The following is a 15112-nucleotide window of genomic DNA, read 5'->3' on the forward strand; positions in this document are numbered from 1 at the left end:
GTACAAGCTATTGTATTCACTGTCAAATTAATCCCCCAATAAAGGAAAATGAACATATAAATATAAATAAAGATGATAGTTCCAGTGCTTATAAAATGTAAACCTTGTTTTATTTTTGTTCAAGAAAATTATCAGAAAGGCTATTTTTAAGCACAAACATCAAGTCTGCTGTCAGTAAAAACAATGGGTGAGTTTGTAGTCAAGCTAGGTACTATGTGTTTCTATTTGTACTTGTAAGAAATACATGTTAGAAAAAAGCATGGGCGACAGGGCTATGCAAAGAGACTGTCATGCCTGAGGCTCCAAAGTCCCAGGTCTAATATCCCGGCCAGAGCTGAGCAGGGCTCTGCCCCCCCCCCCCAAAAAAAAAAAAAAAAAAGTATGAAAACTGTACAAAGATTGTTTGGAAACAGACCATCTACCTGATACACAGGATCCAGAAGAGCAAATTATCGTGGGGTTGGCTCTCGATTCATCAACAGGTGTGCGTGTGTGCTCTTAGAGCTTTGCATAGTCAAAGATGAATGAAAGAGTGGGTCTGGGAGCTGGCACAGTGGATAAAGCACTGGACTTTTTTTTTTCTTTTTGCCTTCAGGGTTATTGCTGGATCTCAGTGCCTGCACTGGAATCCATTGCTCCTGGAGGATATTTCCCCCCGTTTTGTTGCCCTTGTTCTTTACCTAAAGTATTGGACTTAAAAAAAAAAATATTTATTCCCTTTTGTTGCCCTTGTTTTATTGTGGTTATTATTGTTGTTGTTATTAATTTTGTCTGTTAGAACAGAGAGAAATGGAGAGAGGAGGGGAAGACAGAGAGGGGGAGAGAAAGAAACCTGCAGACCTGCTTCATCACCTATGAAGCGACTCCCCTGCAGGTGGGGAAGAGAGGGGCTCGATTCGGGATCCTTATGCTGGTCTTTGCGCTTTGTGCCACCTGCACTTAACTCAATGCACTACGCCCGATTCCTAGCACTGGACTTTTTTTTTTTTTTTTTTTAAATATTTATTCCCTTTTGTTGCCCTTGTTATTTTATTGTTGTAGTTACTATTGCTGTGGTTGTTGTTGGATAGGACAGAGAGAAATGGAGAGAGGAGGGGAAGACAAAGAGGGGGAGAGAAAGACAGCCTGCAGACCTGCTTCACCACTTGTGGAGTGACCCCCCTGCAGGTGGGGAGCCGGGGGCTCGAACCGGGATCCTTATGCTGGTCTTTGCGCTTTGCGCCACCTGCGCTTAACCCAACTCCCAGCGCTAGACTTTTAAGCATGAGGTCCTGAGTTTAATCCCTGGCAGCCCATGTCACAGCAATGTCTGTTTCTCTCTCTCCTATCTTTCTCATAAATAAATACAATCTTTTAAAAAAAGTTCACTTGATAGAAATATAGACAGGAGGAATTAGAAAGATGTGCCTCGTTCTTATTTATTTAGCTCTCATAGAGAAGAGGCTATTTTGTACCAGAGCAGAAAGCCAAGCCGCTGAACAGCAGCGCCCTTGCAGAAGAAAACAAGACAGAAAAGACTTGAGGCCAAACCCTCGCGCCCGAGTCCGGCTGGCCCTGAGGTGTACCTGAGGCGCCGGGCAGTAGGCGCCCATCCCCCCAGTGTTGGGGCCCTGGTCTCCCTCCAGCAGTCGCTTATGGTCCTGGGCTGGGGGCATGGCGGCCACCGTCCTTCCATCAGTGAAGCACAGGCACTGTAGAGCAAACAAAACAGTCCACTTACATCAAATAGCAAATGTAATAAAGATTTATTAAGGACTATACATAGCCAAGTACTCAGACAACAAGCTTTCTAAAAAAGCCTTGAACTGTAAACCCCTTAAACCACCCACACGAAGAAGCAGGTTTTATATGCTCATTCCCCAAAGGAACCTTGATGTTTTGAGCTCAGGTAGGAGAAAAGCTGAGCTATTCTCAAAGTGTAATTCAACCCTCTGTTCTAAGTAATGTGTTCGAGAGGTCCAAGTCTCTTCCTGATCCATCAGGATGATTACCTTTTGAAGGTCAGTATGTATTGTAGTCCAAACACTGAATGCATATATATATTCATTAGTCACTGCTGGGTTCATGATTTTACATGGGATTAAGCAGAGTTAAAAAAAAAAAAAGTCTTGGAGGTTCAGACATATTGTTTGTTGTGTATACGCACAGACACCTCTTCTCCGACAAGAAGTTCTTCAATGACAACTGTTTCTCCAGCTGCTCCAAAGGCTTTATCCTTATGTTTGTTTGGAAAATACACACACACAAAAAAAAAAAAAAGAGAGAGAGAGAGAGACACCTGTAAGTTGTTATCATAGTTAAGTGGCTATTGACAGATAAGGACTTAGTGGGGACCTCAGGCTTGAGCGTCCGATGCTTGACCCACTGTTTCCCGCTTTAAAGAAGCGACACGTAGGGCTAACACTGCTACAGGTGAATTCATCACTACCCCTCTCGGGGATCTGGCTCTCCAGTTTCAAAACAGGTACCAGGAAAAAAGGTATTTTAATACTTCTCTTCTTTTCTCTTTTATTGCCACCAGGGTTACTGCTGGGGCTAGGTGCCAGCACTATGAATCCACCAACCCTACTGGCCACTTCCCTCCTTTTCTGCTATTTCATTTCATAGGACAGAGAGAAACTGAGAGAGGAGGTGCAGTCAGGGAGAGACCTGCAGTATTTGCTTCCCCTCTTGTGAAACATCCTCCCTATGGTGGGGAGCAGGGGCTCAAACCCGGGTCTTTGAGCATGGTGATGTGGGAGCCCAATGGGGTGTGTAACCACTTGGTTCCCTTAATTCTTTTTTTTTTTTTTCCCCTCCAGGGTTATGGCTGGGCTCGGTGCCTGCACCATGAATCCACTGCTCCTGGAGGCCATTTTTCCCCCTTTTTTGTTACCCTTGTTGTTGTAGCCTCGTTGTGGTTATTGTTACTGCCATTGTTGATGTTCGTTGTTGGATAGGACAGAGAGAAATGGAGAGAGGAGAGGAAGACAGAGAGGGGGGTTGAGAAAGACAGACACCTGCAGACCTGCTTCACCGCCTGTGAAGCGACTCCCCTGCAGGTGGGGAGCCGGGGGCTCGAACCGGGATCCTTACGCCGGTCCCTGCGCTTTGCGCCACATGCGCTTAACCCACTCCACCACCGCCCGACCCCCGGTTCCCTTAATTCTTACTTACCTGGCGCACTACCACCCAGGCCCTTAATTCTGGTAGCGTGTTCACTAATAGTTGTCACTCTAAATGTATCTGTGGAAGCAGATTTCTACAAGATGTGCACGTGTGGGGTACACAACATTCACGCTGGATAAAAACAAATGGAACCAGAGTATACTTCATCGCTTTACTTCTTTTAGACTTGAGAAGAAAGGACAAATACTTGTGTTCTCAAGAAGGGCCAAGAATCGGTTCTATGGTCTGTGGACTTCCTACCTTTCGGAAGGAGATGATGGGCACTAGAATATACTTGGATGGAACGGGTACACAGGCTGTGCAATTGTCTAGCACAGGCTTGACCCCAGCACCCGCTGCACTGAGGCCACACTGGGTGCTGTGAAGTTTCTTTCTATGAAAAAGTTTGCCCAGAGAAATGACAGGCCACACAACAACAAAACACAGCTTGGCTATCAGTGTAGATCTGTAACAATTCTTTTATAAGTCCAGAGTAGTGACGCGTGAAAAATGACAAAAACGGGGTGTGTAATACACATTATGAAAAACAACCTGTGTTTGCTAGACACGTGCTTTCCTTATCGTCGACATTTCACGGTCTTGTTCTTGCTCAGTGTGACTAGGTCACTGGGAACATTTTCAGAGAAAAGACCCACCTGCATGATCTCCTCCACAGCTTTGCAGGCCTCGTCCTTGCTCTTGGCAACAATCACGCCTTTCCCAGCTGCAAGACCACTGGCCTTCACAACCAGAGCAGGGAAGTCTGCACTGTGAGGACAGAGTAGTTGTCAACACCCGACAAACCCTTTTAAGTGGAAAAAGATGCTTTGGCATTTTACAGTGATCTGCTATAGTAAAAACAAAACCCAAAAGATTGCTTATTTTATCACTGTGCCAGGACCTTCTCTCTGAGTGTTTCTGTATAGCTGTGATCATAAGATACATACAACACTTCTCTTCTTAAAAGATGTACCCAAATTGTTTATAGCAGCATTGTGTTGTTTTGCATTTATAATAGAAAATATTACAGAGACACCGGCAGCACTGCTTCACCACTTGTGAAGCTTCCCTTCTAGAGGTGCGGCCTGGGGGCCTGCACTGAGTGAGGAGCTTGTACACGGCCCAGCTCCAATTGTTGTCCTTCCACCTACTGTGAGATTAGAGGGGAAAGGTCGCTAAGAATAAAGTAACTGCATGTAGCAGATATAGCATGATGCTAATGTAACAGATTATATTAACTGATGTTAATATAACACATAGCAGATATAGACTGATGTTAATATAACAGATTATATTAACTGATGTTAATATAACATATAGCAGATATAGACTGATGTTAATATAAGCACAGACCACTTCCGGAATTAACTTATGAAATTGTTGACAGGGCTGGGGCGATAACATAATGGCTCTGCAAAGACACTCATGCTTGAGGCCCCAAAGTCCCAGGTTCAATCCCTTGCACCATCATAATCCAGATCTGAGCAGTGCTCTGGGGGAAAGATAAATTGCTGTTGATAGTATCTAAAACGAGTTCCCCAAAATAACAAGATAGTTACTCGTGAAGGCAGCTGGCAATTAGGATAAAACTGATGCCATCAGGGAGTCGTGTGGTAGCGCAGCAGGTTAAGTGCAGGTGGCGCAAAGCGCAAGGACCAGCGTAAGTATCCCGGTTCGAGACCCCGGCTCCCCACCTGCAGGGGAATCTCTTCACAGGCAGTGAAGCAGGTCTGCAGGTGTCTGTCTTTCTCTCCCCCTCTCTGTCTTCTCCATCTCTCTCCATTTCTCTCTGTCCTAACAACGATGACATCAATAACAACAATTCTTCTTCTTTGGGATGCATTGGATCGACCTTCCCGTGGTGCATCCAGTGAGTACCCATTCATTGGGGAAACTGACGATCCTTCCTAGCCGACTGAATCCACATGGATCCCAGTCACTTTCAAAGCCAGCAACAAGCAGCTCCTGACAGCTTTCAACCTGACCTGTTGACTGGCTAGGGAAGAAGGGCAAACGCTAGAAGAAGAATAACAACAATAATGACAAAAATTAAAAAAAATAAAACGAGAACAGACAGTATGGCTATGTCTGCATAATTAGTCTTCCTGTATAACCATTTGCTTTCTCCCCACCCTGAATAGCAGTCTATTTTGATTTTGGAAAAAAAAAAAAGTGACCTACAGAATGGGAGGCTTCCTTTTAATGATCTTACTAGGAATTTATGCCGTAAATCTGGCTCATCTGTTTTCCCAACAACCATTACATTCCACCTACCTCATAATGAAGCCGCAGGCTTCGTCAGCCTTGGTGAAAGCTCTCCAGCGTGCGGTCGGGATTCCGTGCCGGGCCATAAACTCTTTGGCAAACCTTTTGCTGGACTCTAACTGAGCCGCTTCTGCTGTGGGGCCAAAGCAGTGCACTCCTGCAGATGTCAGATTCCCAACGATGCCTATTGATGGAAACAAGCTGTCTTAGGTGAATCAGTAGCTGTGAGAGCTTTCTCTTCTGAAGAACTGGACTAAATAAACCTGAACTGAGAAAAAGCAGATGGCTGGCAATGGCAGAGGGTGCTTTTAATGATAACTGTAGAATATATATTAAAAATGTTATCCAAATCCAGTAAACATCATTTGTTGTACCCAAAGTACAGGAATGATTGAACAGAATAAAAGCATGAAAACTGGATCTCTCAGACATTACTGGTGCTTGGCGATAATTTTTTTTTTTTTTTTTTTTTTAATAATTTTCAAGAGTAATAGCTTTTTTTCTCTCTCTAAAGCCAGAGCACTGCTCAGCTCTGGCTTATGCTGGTATCTGGGTTTGAATCTGGGACTTTGGTCCTTTTTTTTTGCCAGGAGCTCTGTGGCTACACTATGAATCCATTACTCCTGGCAGCATTTTTCCCATTTGTTGTTGGCGAGAACAGACAGAAATTGAGAGAGATGGGGAAGACAGAGAAGGGGGAGAGAAAGACACCTGCAGATCTGCTTCACTACTTGACAAGTGATACCCCTGCAGGTGGAGAGCCAGGGGCTTGAACCGGGATCCTTGAGAAGGTCTTTGCACTATGCCCCCCAGGTATGTCTTTTCGATTTAGGTTATCTACCCCACCCATAACAGCTCCCCCCCCCCGCCCCAGAAGAGATTAGAATAGAGGATCTCTCTCTCTTTTTTAAATTATTATTTATTTGATAGAGACAGAAAAGTTGAGGAGAGGGGGAGATAGAGGGAAAGAGACAGAGAGACACCTGCAGCCCTGCTTCACCACTCTTGAAGCTTTTCCCCTGCAGGTGGGGACCAGGGGCTTGAAACCAGGACCTTGCACACTGTAATGTGAGCACTTAACCAGGTGCCACCACCACCTGGCCCCAGGATCTGTCTCTTTTTTAGAAACTTTATTTTTTAAAAAAATTATTTATTTATTGAATAGAGACAACCAGAAATTGAGAGAATAGGGTGAGAGAGAGAGAGAGGGACAGAGAGAAACACCTTCAGCCCTGCTTCACCACTTGCAAAATTTTCCCCCTACAGGTGGGGACTCGAACTTGGGTCTCTCAGGATTCTACCAGCAGTGCATACACAATAGTAATAAACTGAAATGGGCTTTACCAGCAGCCAGAGGTGCCTCTGGTCCAACAATCACGCAATCAATTTTCTCATCTTTGCAGAACTGAGCCAGGGCAGCGTGATCACTGACTGAGATGGCTGTGAACAGAAACACATATCCACATCACCCACAAAATGCTGTTTATATTAACTGCTAAAAACCGAGACCCTACAAGGACAGATGTAGTGAGAAACTCTAGCTCTTTGAGAAGCTTAATGGAAATGTCATTGAAATCCAGTAATAGCAAAAGAAGTAATAGCAAGAACTGGACTTGGCTGCTTAGCCTGCTAGACTGAGTTCTGGATTTCTAATGGTGAAACTCACCGGTTCCACAAAAATTAGGGGGAAAAAAAAATCCAAAAATAACAACAAAGAAAAGAATTTAATGATCTGAGCGGTGAACAGTGACAGAACACAAGAGTGAGGCTGCGGGTGTGATCCCAGGCACTGTCTATGCCACAGTGAAGCGCTGACCCTGTTAGCCCTCCCGTCCTCACCATTACTACTAATATGTTTATGTATTTAAGAGAAATGTTACAATGTAAATATTTAGCTTTATTACAAGCGTTCATGAGTAATCCTCTTTAAAACATGATTACCAGTATTTGCGATCTTTCCAGAACAGGCAGTTCCTGCGTTTCCTGGGGCAACCAACACTTGTTTGACATGATCAGACTGTGCAAGTTTCCAGGCCAGTGTGTGTTCCCTTCCTCCACTGCCAACCACAAGTACTCGGGCTGCCATGGTCGTTTGTAAAGTGGCAATTCAAAAGCAAAAAGCAAGCTGTGAATAGGAAAAAAAACAGGTGATACTTCAGAACACACATATTGTACTTTAGAAATTCCAAATACAATTTAAGTGACCATTCGTAGCCATGAACATGCTATTTTAAGTCAATGACTCGTTTGTAAAAATCAGATTCATGGGGGTCGGGTGGTAGCACAGCAGGTTAAGTACCAGTGCAAGGATCCCGGTTCTAGCCCCCGGCTCCCCATCTGCAGGGGGTCACTTCACAAGCAATGAAGCAGCTGTCTGTCTGTCTTACCCCCTCCTTGATTTCTCTCGGTCCTATCCAACAACAATATCAATAACAATAATGACAACATGGGCAACAAAATGGGAAAAAATGGCCTCCAGGAGCAGTGGATTCATAGTGCAGGCACCAGGCCCCAGCAATAACCCTGGAGGCAAAAAAAAAAAAAAAAAATCAGATTCATAACACAGTGCTATATTCATAGGGAGATATCTTGGGTAACTACTAGATGAACTTAGAAAATGGCAAGCAAACTATCTTTCAGACTTAGAACTCTGGTAGCCTTAGAGGGTGTGTACGGAACTTTGATGGTAGATAGGATGACTTACACTTACCAGGGATGGGTGTGAAATTGATTTATTTATTGGACAGACAACAATATTGAGAGGAGAGGGGGAGAAATAGAAGGACACCTGCAGCACTGCTTCACCGGTCATGAAACTTCCTGTCTGCAGGTAGGGACTGGGGGCTTGAACCTAGGTCCCTTGCACATTGTAATATGTGTGTTCTATTGGGTGTACCACCACCTGACCCCACCCTGAAATCTTTTAATTTGATTAAAAAGCTCATACACTTATTCTTCTATGGCTGGGAGGTGGTTCAGAGCTTAGGGCAGGGCTCATCAATGTGGTCCCAAGTTCGAGTCCAATCTCTGGCACTGCAGATGCTAGAGCAAAGCTACGCCCGTCATCAGGTCCGCAGTCCACACCTGCAGGGAAGCTCTGTGAGCGTGAAGCAGTTTTGCTGTCTCCCCACCCTCCTCCTTTCTTTTCTCTTACCAGAGCACTGCTCAGCTCTGGCTTGTGCTGAGAGGGCTTGATTCTGGGACTTTGGAGCCTTAGGCATGAGTCTGTTTGCATAACCATGATGCAATCTACCCCCCACCTCCATCAACCCTTTCCCTCTCAATTTCTGATTATTTCTACCCAATAAGTATAGATTAAATAAAAAAAAAAATGTGACAAGCATTTTTTCTCTACCTCCCCAACCTGTCTCTATGCAATAAGTAAATAACCTTTAAAAACTGCTAGTATGGGGGTCGGGTGGTAGCGCAGCGGGTTAAGCACATATAGGGCAAAGACGGGCATAAGGATCCCGGTTCGAGCCCCAGGCTACCCACCTGGGGGGAGGGTTGCTTGACAAGCGGTGAGGCAGGTCTGTAGGGGTCTATCTTTCTCTCCCCATCTTCCCCTCCCCTCTCCATTTCTCTCTGTCCTAGCCAATGACATCAATAACAACAATAACATTAATAACAACAAAGGCAACAAAAATGGGGGAAAATGGCCTCCAGGAGCAGTGGATTAGCACTGCTAACACCAAGCCCCAGAGATAACCCTGGAGGCAAAAAAAAAAAAAGCTAGTATATGTAAATGAACACATCTAATCTTGGGAAAACCTTTTAAGCAAGGGGCTTTAGGTCAGTCTCCCCACTTGTGCTCTACTGGTAGGAAGCTTACCAGAAGCTTCTAAAGAAGAAACATATCTCCCCACCTGCAGGGGAGGCGCTTCCCAGGCGGTGAAGCAGGTCTGCAGGTGTCTGTCTTTCTCTCCCCAGCTCTGTCTTCCCCTCCTCTCTCCATTTCTCTCTGTCCTATCCAACAATGGCGACATCAATAATAATTACAACAATAAAACAACAAGGGCAACAAAAGGGAATAAATAAATATTAAAAAAAAAAGACTAAACATAGCTGTTCATTTACAGACACCACAAAATGAAATTTCTTATCATTTTTGTTCTATAAAAATATGACTTCCCTTTTTTTTTTGTTCTCCCACTTAATGAATTAGATCATCCCATTCTTATTTAGTGAGTTATACAAACAGGTGGAAGGATCTAGCAACGGCCAAATTTTTAACCACTGACTTATAAGAGAAACTTGACAGAGAATGCATTTATTAAATCTGACCATTTCACTTCCCAGGGTTCAGTTCTGACTAGGGTGGGTGCGACAACTACCTACCTCTAGGCTAGGCTTTTATTTCCCTGTAACGCAATCCCTTCACGCCCTTTGCATGATGAGATGATGAAAGGATTAGCTAGAGTGACATTAAACGTTTTGCGTGACTCGGCAGTAGTAAATGTACGCGTGTAATGCTTTACTACCTTTAACTAAATACTCTGGAGACAAATTTTAATAGGGGGGAAAAAAAAGCCAAGGGGAATGAAAAAATTTCCACACCGACTCACTGATTTTCAGGAAAACATTCCATTTTAAGGATCGCAAAGAGCGGGGGGGGGGGGGGGGGGGATTGATAGCATAATGGTTGTGGAAAGAGACTCTCATGCCCGAGGCTCCAAAGTCTCAGGTACAATCCCTAGCACAACCATAAGCCAGACCTGAGCAGTGCTCTGGTTTAAAAAAACGGAGTCGGGCGGTAGCGCAGCAGGTTAAGCTCAGGTTAAGGTGGCGCAAAGCGCAGGGACCGGCGAAACGATCCCGGTTCGAGCCCCCGGCTCCCCACCTGCAGGGGAGTCGCTTCACAGGCGGTGAAGCAGGTCTGCAGGTGTCTGTCTTTCTCTCCCCCTCTCTGTCTTCCCCTCCTCTCTCCAGTTCTCTCTGTCCTATCCAACAACTACAATAAAATAACACGGGCAACAAGAGGGAATAAATACAAGAAAACTGAAAAAGGGGGAGTCGGGCTGTAGCGCAGCGGGTTAAGCGCACGTGGTACAAAGCACAAGGTCAGGCATAAGGATCCCGGTTCGAACCCCGGCTCCCCACCTGCAGGGGAGTCGCTTCCCAGGCGGTGAAGCAGGTCTGCAGGTGTCTGTCTTTCTCTCCCCCTCTCTGTCTTCCCCTCCTCTCTCCATTTCTCTCTGTCCTATCCAACAACGACAACAACAATAATAACTACAACAACAAAACAACAAGGGCAACAAAAGGGAATGAATAAATAAATAAAATAAATTAAAAAAAAAAACAAAACTGAAAAACGGAACGTCGTCGGCGATGCGAGGGTGACATCACTGGCGAGAGATGTGTAAGGGACAGGCCGTCCAGGTGCACTTCACTTCGTGCCCAGTGCTGCTGCTCACAACACTTTTTTGACCAGGGAGACCAGAGTCAAGGCGAAAGCGCCCCCCCCCCGCCCCCCAGGGAAGGTGGAGTCTGGGTTCCGGCTTGGCCCAGCGGTAAAGAGCTGCTCTAAGAACACGCGAGGCAGAGAGGGCCGGGGCTGAGCGGTGCCGTCTCCGCCTCTCCCGACACGGCCAACCGACAACGCACTGCAATCCAGACAGACTGCTGGGGGGTCCTGCGCGCCCGCCCCCCCCCCCCGCCTCCGAGCTCCGATCTGCACTGGGGGGTGGGGGGGGCAGGCTTCAGCCCCAGGCGCTGCGCCCGACTTCGGGCTGAGACCCTCCCGGCCCTTTCCGAGCTGGGACCCCGTCGGGGGCGCAACGAGCCTTCTGGGGTCCCAGCTGTCCCGCCGGCTGCCTTCTGGGCGGGAGTCGCGCTCCCCCGCGGCGCTTCCCGACCGTGGAGGGGTGGGGGGCGGCGGGACGCAACGTGGGAGCCAAGTTAAGGAAGTGCACAGGTGGCCGGCGACGGGAAGCGAGTGGCGGTGGGCGTGCGGGCTCGAGAACCGGCCGTCTGTGGCCCGCCAACGAGGTGGGTGCGGGGGATCGAGACAACAGCGAGCCCGGGCGACCCCAGGCAGGTGGGCAAAGCACGTGGGCCGCCCCGTGCCGCGGCGCCCGAACGCCGGGCGGAGACGCCGCCGTCCGCTTGCCCCCGCCACCAGCCGTCCCGGGCCCCCTCTGCGGCGCACGTGTCCTTCACGGAGACCCCCACCGGGCTTACGCATCCACACAGGCCCGCGAGCAGCCCCGGCCCACCTCTCCTCCAGCTCCCCGGCAGGCCCGCGGCGGACGGCGCGACGAATGGCCGCCGGCCCCGGCCCTCGCGCCCTCATTGGTCGTAAGAAACGGAAGTTCCCGCCAGCAGGGCGTCCCCCTTCCTGTCCCGCTCCGCGGGGCTCGCTAGCCGTCGGGGCGCGGCCTGGCTCCCGCTTCGGAGCTCAGCCGCCAAACCCCGGGCTTGTTTACAGTGCAACTCTATCCTGCCGGGTTTCACTTCCCGTCTCTGTGTCTTCCCTCAGAGCCTCCGGGGCCCCGGGGGAGAGGGAGTGCCTGGCCGCTCCCAAGTCTCGCGACACCCCGTTTCTTTGCGCGATCACAAAGCACGGGCCGGGGGAGGCGGGTGGCTCTGGGTCTCCAGCCCAGTGTTACGGCACAAAAATGAGGCCGGTTCGGGCGATGCCCTGGGGAGACGGGGCTCAAAAGTTGCGCACCACGGTGAGGGCGTGCGCCGGAGGCTGCTTAGCCCGGATGCATCTCCTTGACCAACTCGATTTGGCGTCACCCGAGGAAATGGCACGAGTCCCGGTGCTAAACGTGTCGCCCTCTCTTGTTCCCTTCCCCCCTCGCATTGAATCTGGGGCCCTTCGTGACTAATGTGAGCCTCCCCAGCCTCCTAGAAGGGGCCGCGGAGGGGTACCCGAGCAGACAGAGCAGCTTCGAGAGCCCGCTCCTGTAATGGCGTCTGCCTCTGTCACTAACATGGCGGCCCTAGCCGTGCGCGGTGCAAACGTCAGCAGCTCTCCCCCAGCCGCTCAGAAACAGCGCCGGCGAGCGCGGCCCCGCGCGCTGATTGGTCCGCGGGCGGAGCGTGCCGCCCTAAACGCTCCGCCAGGAGCCAATCAGAACGCCGCGAGACGGAATTGGCCGCTGCGCCTCTTCCCGAGGCATGCTGGGAGCCTGGAGGACTAGTGAGGAGGAGTTGGGAGAACGGAGCGGACGCCATGGCGACCAACATCGAGCAGATTTTCAGGTCTTTCGTGGTCAGTAAATTCCGGGAAATTCAACAGGAACTTTCCAGGTAAAGGCTTCCCAATCTCTCTGGCTCTCCAGGGATCGCGAGGGGTGCCCCCCGAGTCCTCTAGGGCGTCTTTCTTCCGAGACGCCGTCGTTCCTCGGCACAGGCCCCGCTACCGCCCCGCCTGGGCCCGGGATCCATTTTCCGGCCCTACTCCCCCCCCCACCCCCCCCCCCGCTCGCCGCCTCCCTTCCCCGCGGGGACCCGGGCCGTCTCCGCGCCGACCCCGGGCGCCCCGGTGCGGAATCGGCTGCGGATGCCCGTCTCGAGACGCTCGCCGCCCCGCTCGCCCCGCTGCTGCCCTTTGGCCGCCCGGAGGCCCGGAGACCCACCCGGGGCCGCGCCGAGTTCCGGCTGCGGCTCCTCCTCCGCCGCCGGCCCCCTCCCCCTCCCCGCCTCCGCGGCTGCGGCCCGCCGCTTCCCGCGGCCCGACGGGGTCTCAACGGCCGCCCTCGGGGGGGGGGTGTGCGGCGGGGGGGGGGGTCACCCCTCGAGTCCGTTTCGCCGTCGGCCGCACCCGGGGCCCCGGCGCCATCCGACAGCTGAGAGATCGGAGGCGAGGGCGCTGGCAGCGCGCAGGGCGTCTCTGTCTCGCCCTCCCGTTTATTTTATTTACCTTGAGTTTTTTTTTTTTTTTTTTGTAGATCTTTTTCTTGCCATCTTCTTCTTTTGAGTCGAGCAGACGGTGGAAGCGTGCGTGGGTGCACGTCGGTCTCCGTGGTGCATTTCACCTCTTTTATTTTTTTTTTTTGTAAATTTTCTTCGAAACCCCTTTCTTCTTTTTCCCCCACACCTGCCCCCAGAGATGACATAGGCCGCTCCTCTCCCTGCGCGGGCCCCCTCCCCCACCCCCGTAAATAAATGAAAACGCTCCCGGAGCCATTTATTTGCCGTGAAGACCAGAACGCGCAGTGCCGCAATATTGGAGCCGGGGAGAGATTTGCATTTCGTGTGTGTGTGTGTGTGTGTGTGTGTGTCCCCGAGTTGTTGTTGACCCTGCAGGGAAAGAGTCGTGGAGTCCTGGCGGTTTGAGTTTTGGGGATCGGTTGCTCTGTGTCCCGTAGTTGGTTTCCAGTTGGAAAAAGAGGGGGAAAGAGAAGAAAAAAAAAAAAAACATCTTCCCCCCCCCCCCCCTCCAAAGTTGAGAGCAAAGACGGAGATGGAAAAGGCGCCCGGCTACGTATTTCTGGCTCATGGGTGGTGCTCTGGTGCACTAGCACCAGTATTACTAAGCTAATACTAATCCTCGGGCTGGGATCACTTCCCGACTACACGGGGGGGGGGGGGGGGGGCGTTAGCCCCTCGGTTCTTTTTCCCCCTCACGGCTTATAGGTTGGGGCATTTTAGGGCGATCAAGGGAGCTGGAATTTCCTTGGAACTTTTTTTTTTTAGTTTTTGCATGGGGGTCAGTAGTTGACGTTTGCTTGTCGTAGTTTTTTTTTCTTAAAAATGCTTTTTTTTTTTTTTTTTTTAAAAGATGTTTGTGTTAGAAAAAAATCTTCTTGGGTGGAGGGGTAGGAAATTTCGAATCAAAGGAAGGAAAACTCGCAGTGTTGACACTTGTTCCTCCTGCTCTTTGATCGTGCCCCGCGCGCGAGCAGTTAGGGAAACACGGGGACGTCGTGCCTTGTGCCCTCCTCCCCTTGTCACCTCCTGGACAAATGTGTCTCCTCCTCAGGCTTTGGGAGGGTTTTTTGAGGCTTTGGTGGCGCCCTGTGCTGCGGGGCTGTGCTGGCGGCTGTGCAGATGGCTCGGAGCTCGAAGCAGCCTTAGCAGCTCTGACAGCTTTTCCCTTGTAGACTTTGCCGGAAAAGGAGGTTCCTTAGCTGTCTGTTTTTTTAAATGTTGTCTTTTTTTCTCTGAGGAAATGTTGTGTGAGTTTATTCTGAGGAAAATTAAAATGACAACTCCGGGAAGTAAATCTACAAAGCATTTTAGACAAAACGATTTATTCAGCGTTGCAGATAATGAGTGCTACAGGAGAAGTCTAAAATTGACTCATCAGTCATTTGCCGTTTCTGTAGGCTTCCTTTTCCCACGTATTTTTTCCGCATTTCTGTTTTGGTAAAGACACTAACACTTAGTTAAAATAAGGTGTAATATAGAGGCTATTAAGACTCAGGGCTCTCGTTTGAATACCAGCTGCTTAAAAGCTCTGTGGCATTCAGGTGGTTTCTTGTCCTCTCTGAGCTTCATGCATTCATTTCTAAAAAGCAGTAAGAGTTCTGATCTTGATTTTTGTCGGGATTAAGTGCCTTTTGTGATCGTCAATAAATGGTAATTGCTGTATCATTCATTGTATTAGAAAAACAAATATTTAAATGACATTTAGTTTACTGCTGGTTTTATTTTTGTTTGCTTTTGACTATTTAGAGATTCTCAGGTAGTGGAATGTTTTGTAAGAACGAAAATTGTATGTGTTGATAATTCCCCAAAGCAATTTTGT

The 15112-nt window shown here is 49.1% G+C and overlaps 2 protein-coding genes across 9 annotated transcripts in view; one reads left to right on the top strand and one right to left on the bottom strand.

The window, feature by feature from the left end:
- Positions 1-12254, bottom strand: part of GART (phosphoribosylglycinamide formyltransferase, phosphoribosylglycinamide synthetase, phosphoribosylaminoimidazole synthetase) — a 35722-nt gene extending 23468 nt beyond the window's left edge. The window contains exons 1-8 of one of the 4 annotated variants that reach the window (XM_060198644.1): positions 12083-12254; positions 8362-8496; positions 7354-7537; positions 6757-6852; positions 5422-5596; positions 3804-3915; positions 2147-2215; positions 1566-1691 (exon numbers count right to left, since the gene is read on the bottom strand). In XM_060198644.1, coding sequence (XP_060054627.1) covers positions 1566-1691; positions 2147-2215; positions 3804-3915; positions 5422-5596; positions 6757-6852; positions 7354-7498 — 723 coding nt within the window. In that variant the 5' untranslated portion in view covers positions 7499-7537; positions 8362-8496; positions 12083-12254. Of the gene's footprint in view, positions 1-1565; positions 1692-2146; positions 2216-3803; positions 3916-5421; positions 5597-6756; positions 6853-7353; positions 7538-8361; positions 8497-11583; positions 11706-12082 lie in introns of those variants that run through there. The other 3 variants (XM_060198643.1, XM_007519713.3, XM_060198645.1) reach the window with 3 other exon arrangements.
- Positions 12255-12520: 266 nt separating this feature from the next.
- Positions 12521-15112, top strand: part of SON (SON DNA and RNA binding protein) — a 34240-nt gene continuing 31648 nt past the window's right edge. For all 5 annotated transcript variants that reach the window (XM_060198638.1, XM_060198639.1, XM_060198640.1 and 2 more), the window contains exon 1: positions 12521-12669. In XM_060198638.1, the coding sequence (XP_060054621.1) occupies positions 12593-12669 (77 nt within the window). In that variant the 5' untranslated portion in view covers positions 12521-12592. The remainder of the gene's footprint in view (positions 12670-15112) is intronic.

The sequence above is a fragment of the Erinaceus europaeus genome, chromosome 9, assembly GCF_950295315.1.
Source record: "Erinaceus europaeus chromosome 9, mEriEur2.1, whole genome shotgun sequence".
Taxonomy (NCBI): Eukaryota; Metazoa; Chordata; class Mammalia; order Eulipotyphla; family Erinaceidae; genus Erinaceus; species Erinaceus europaeus.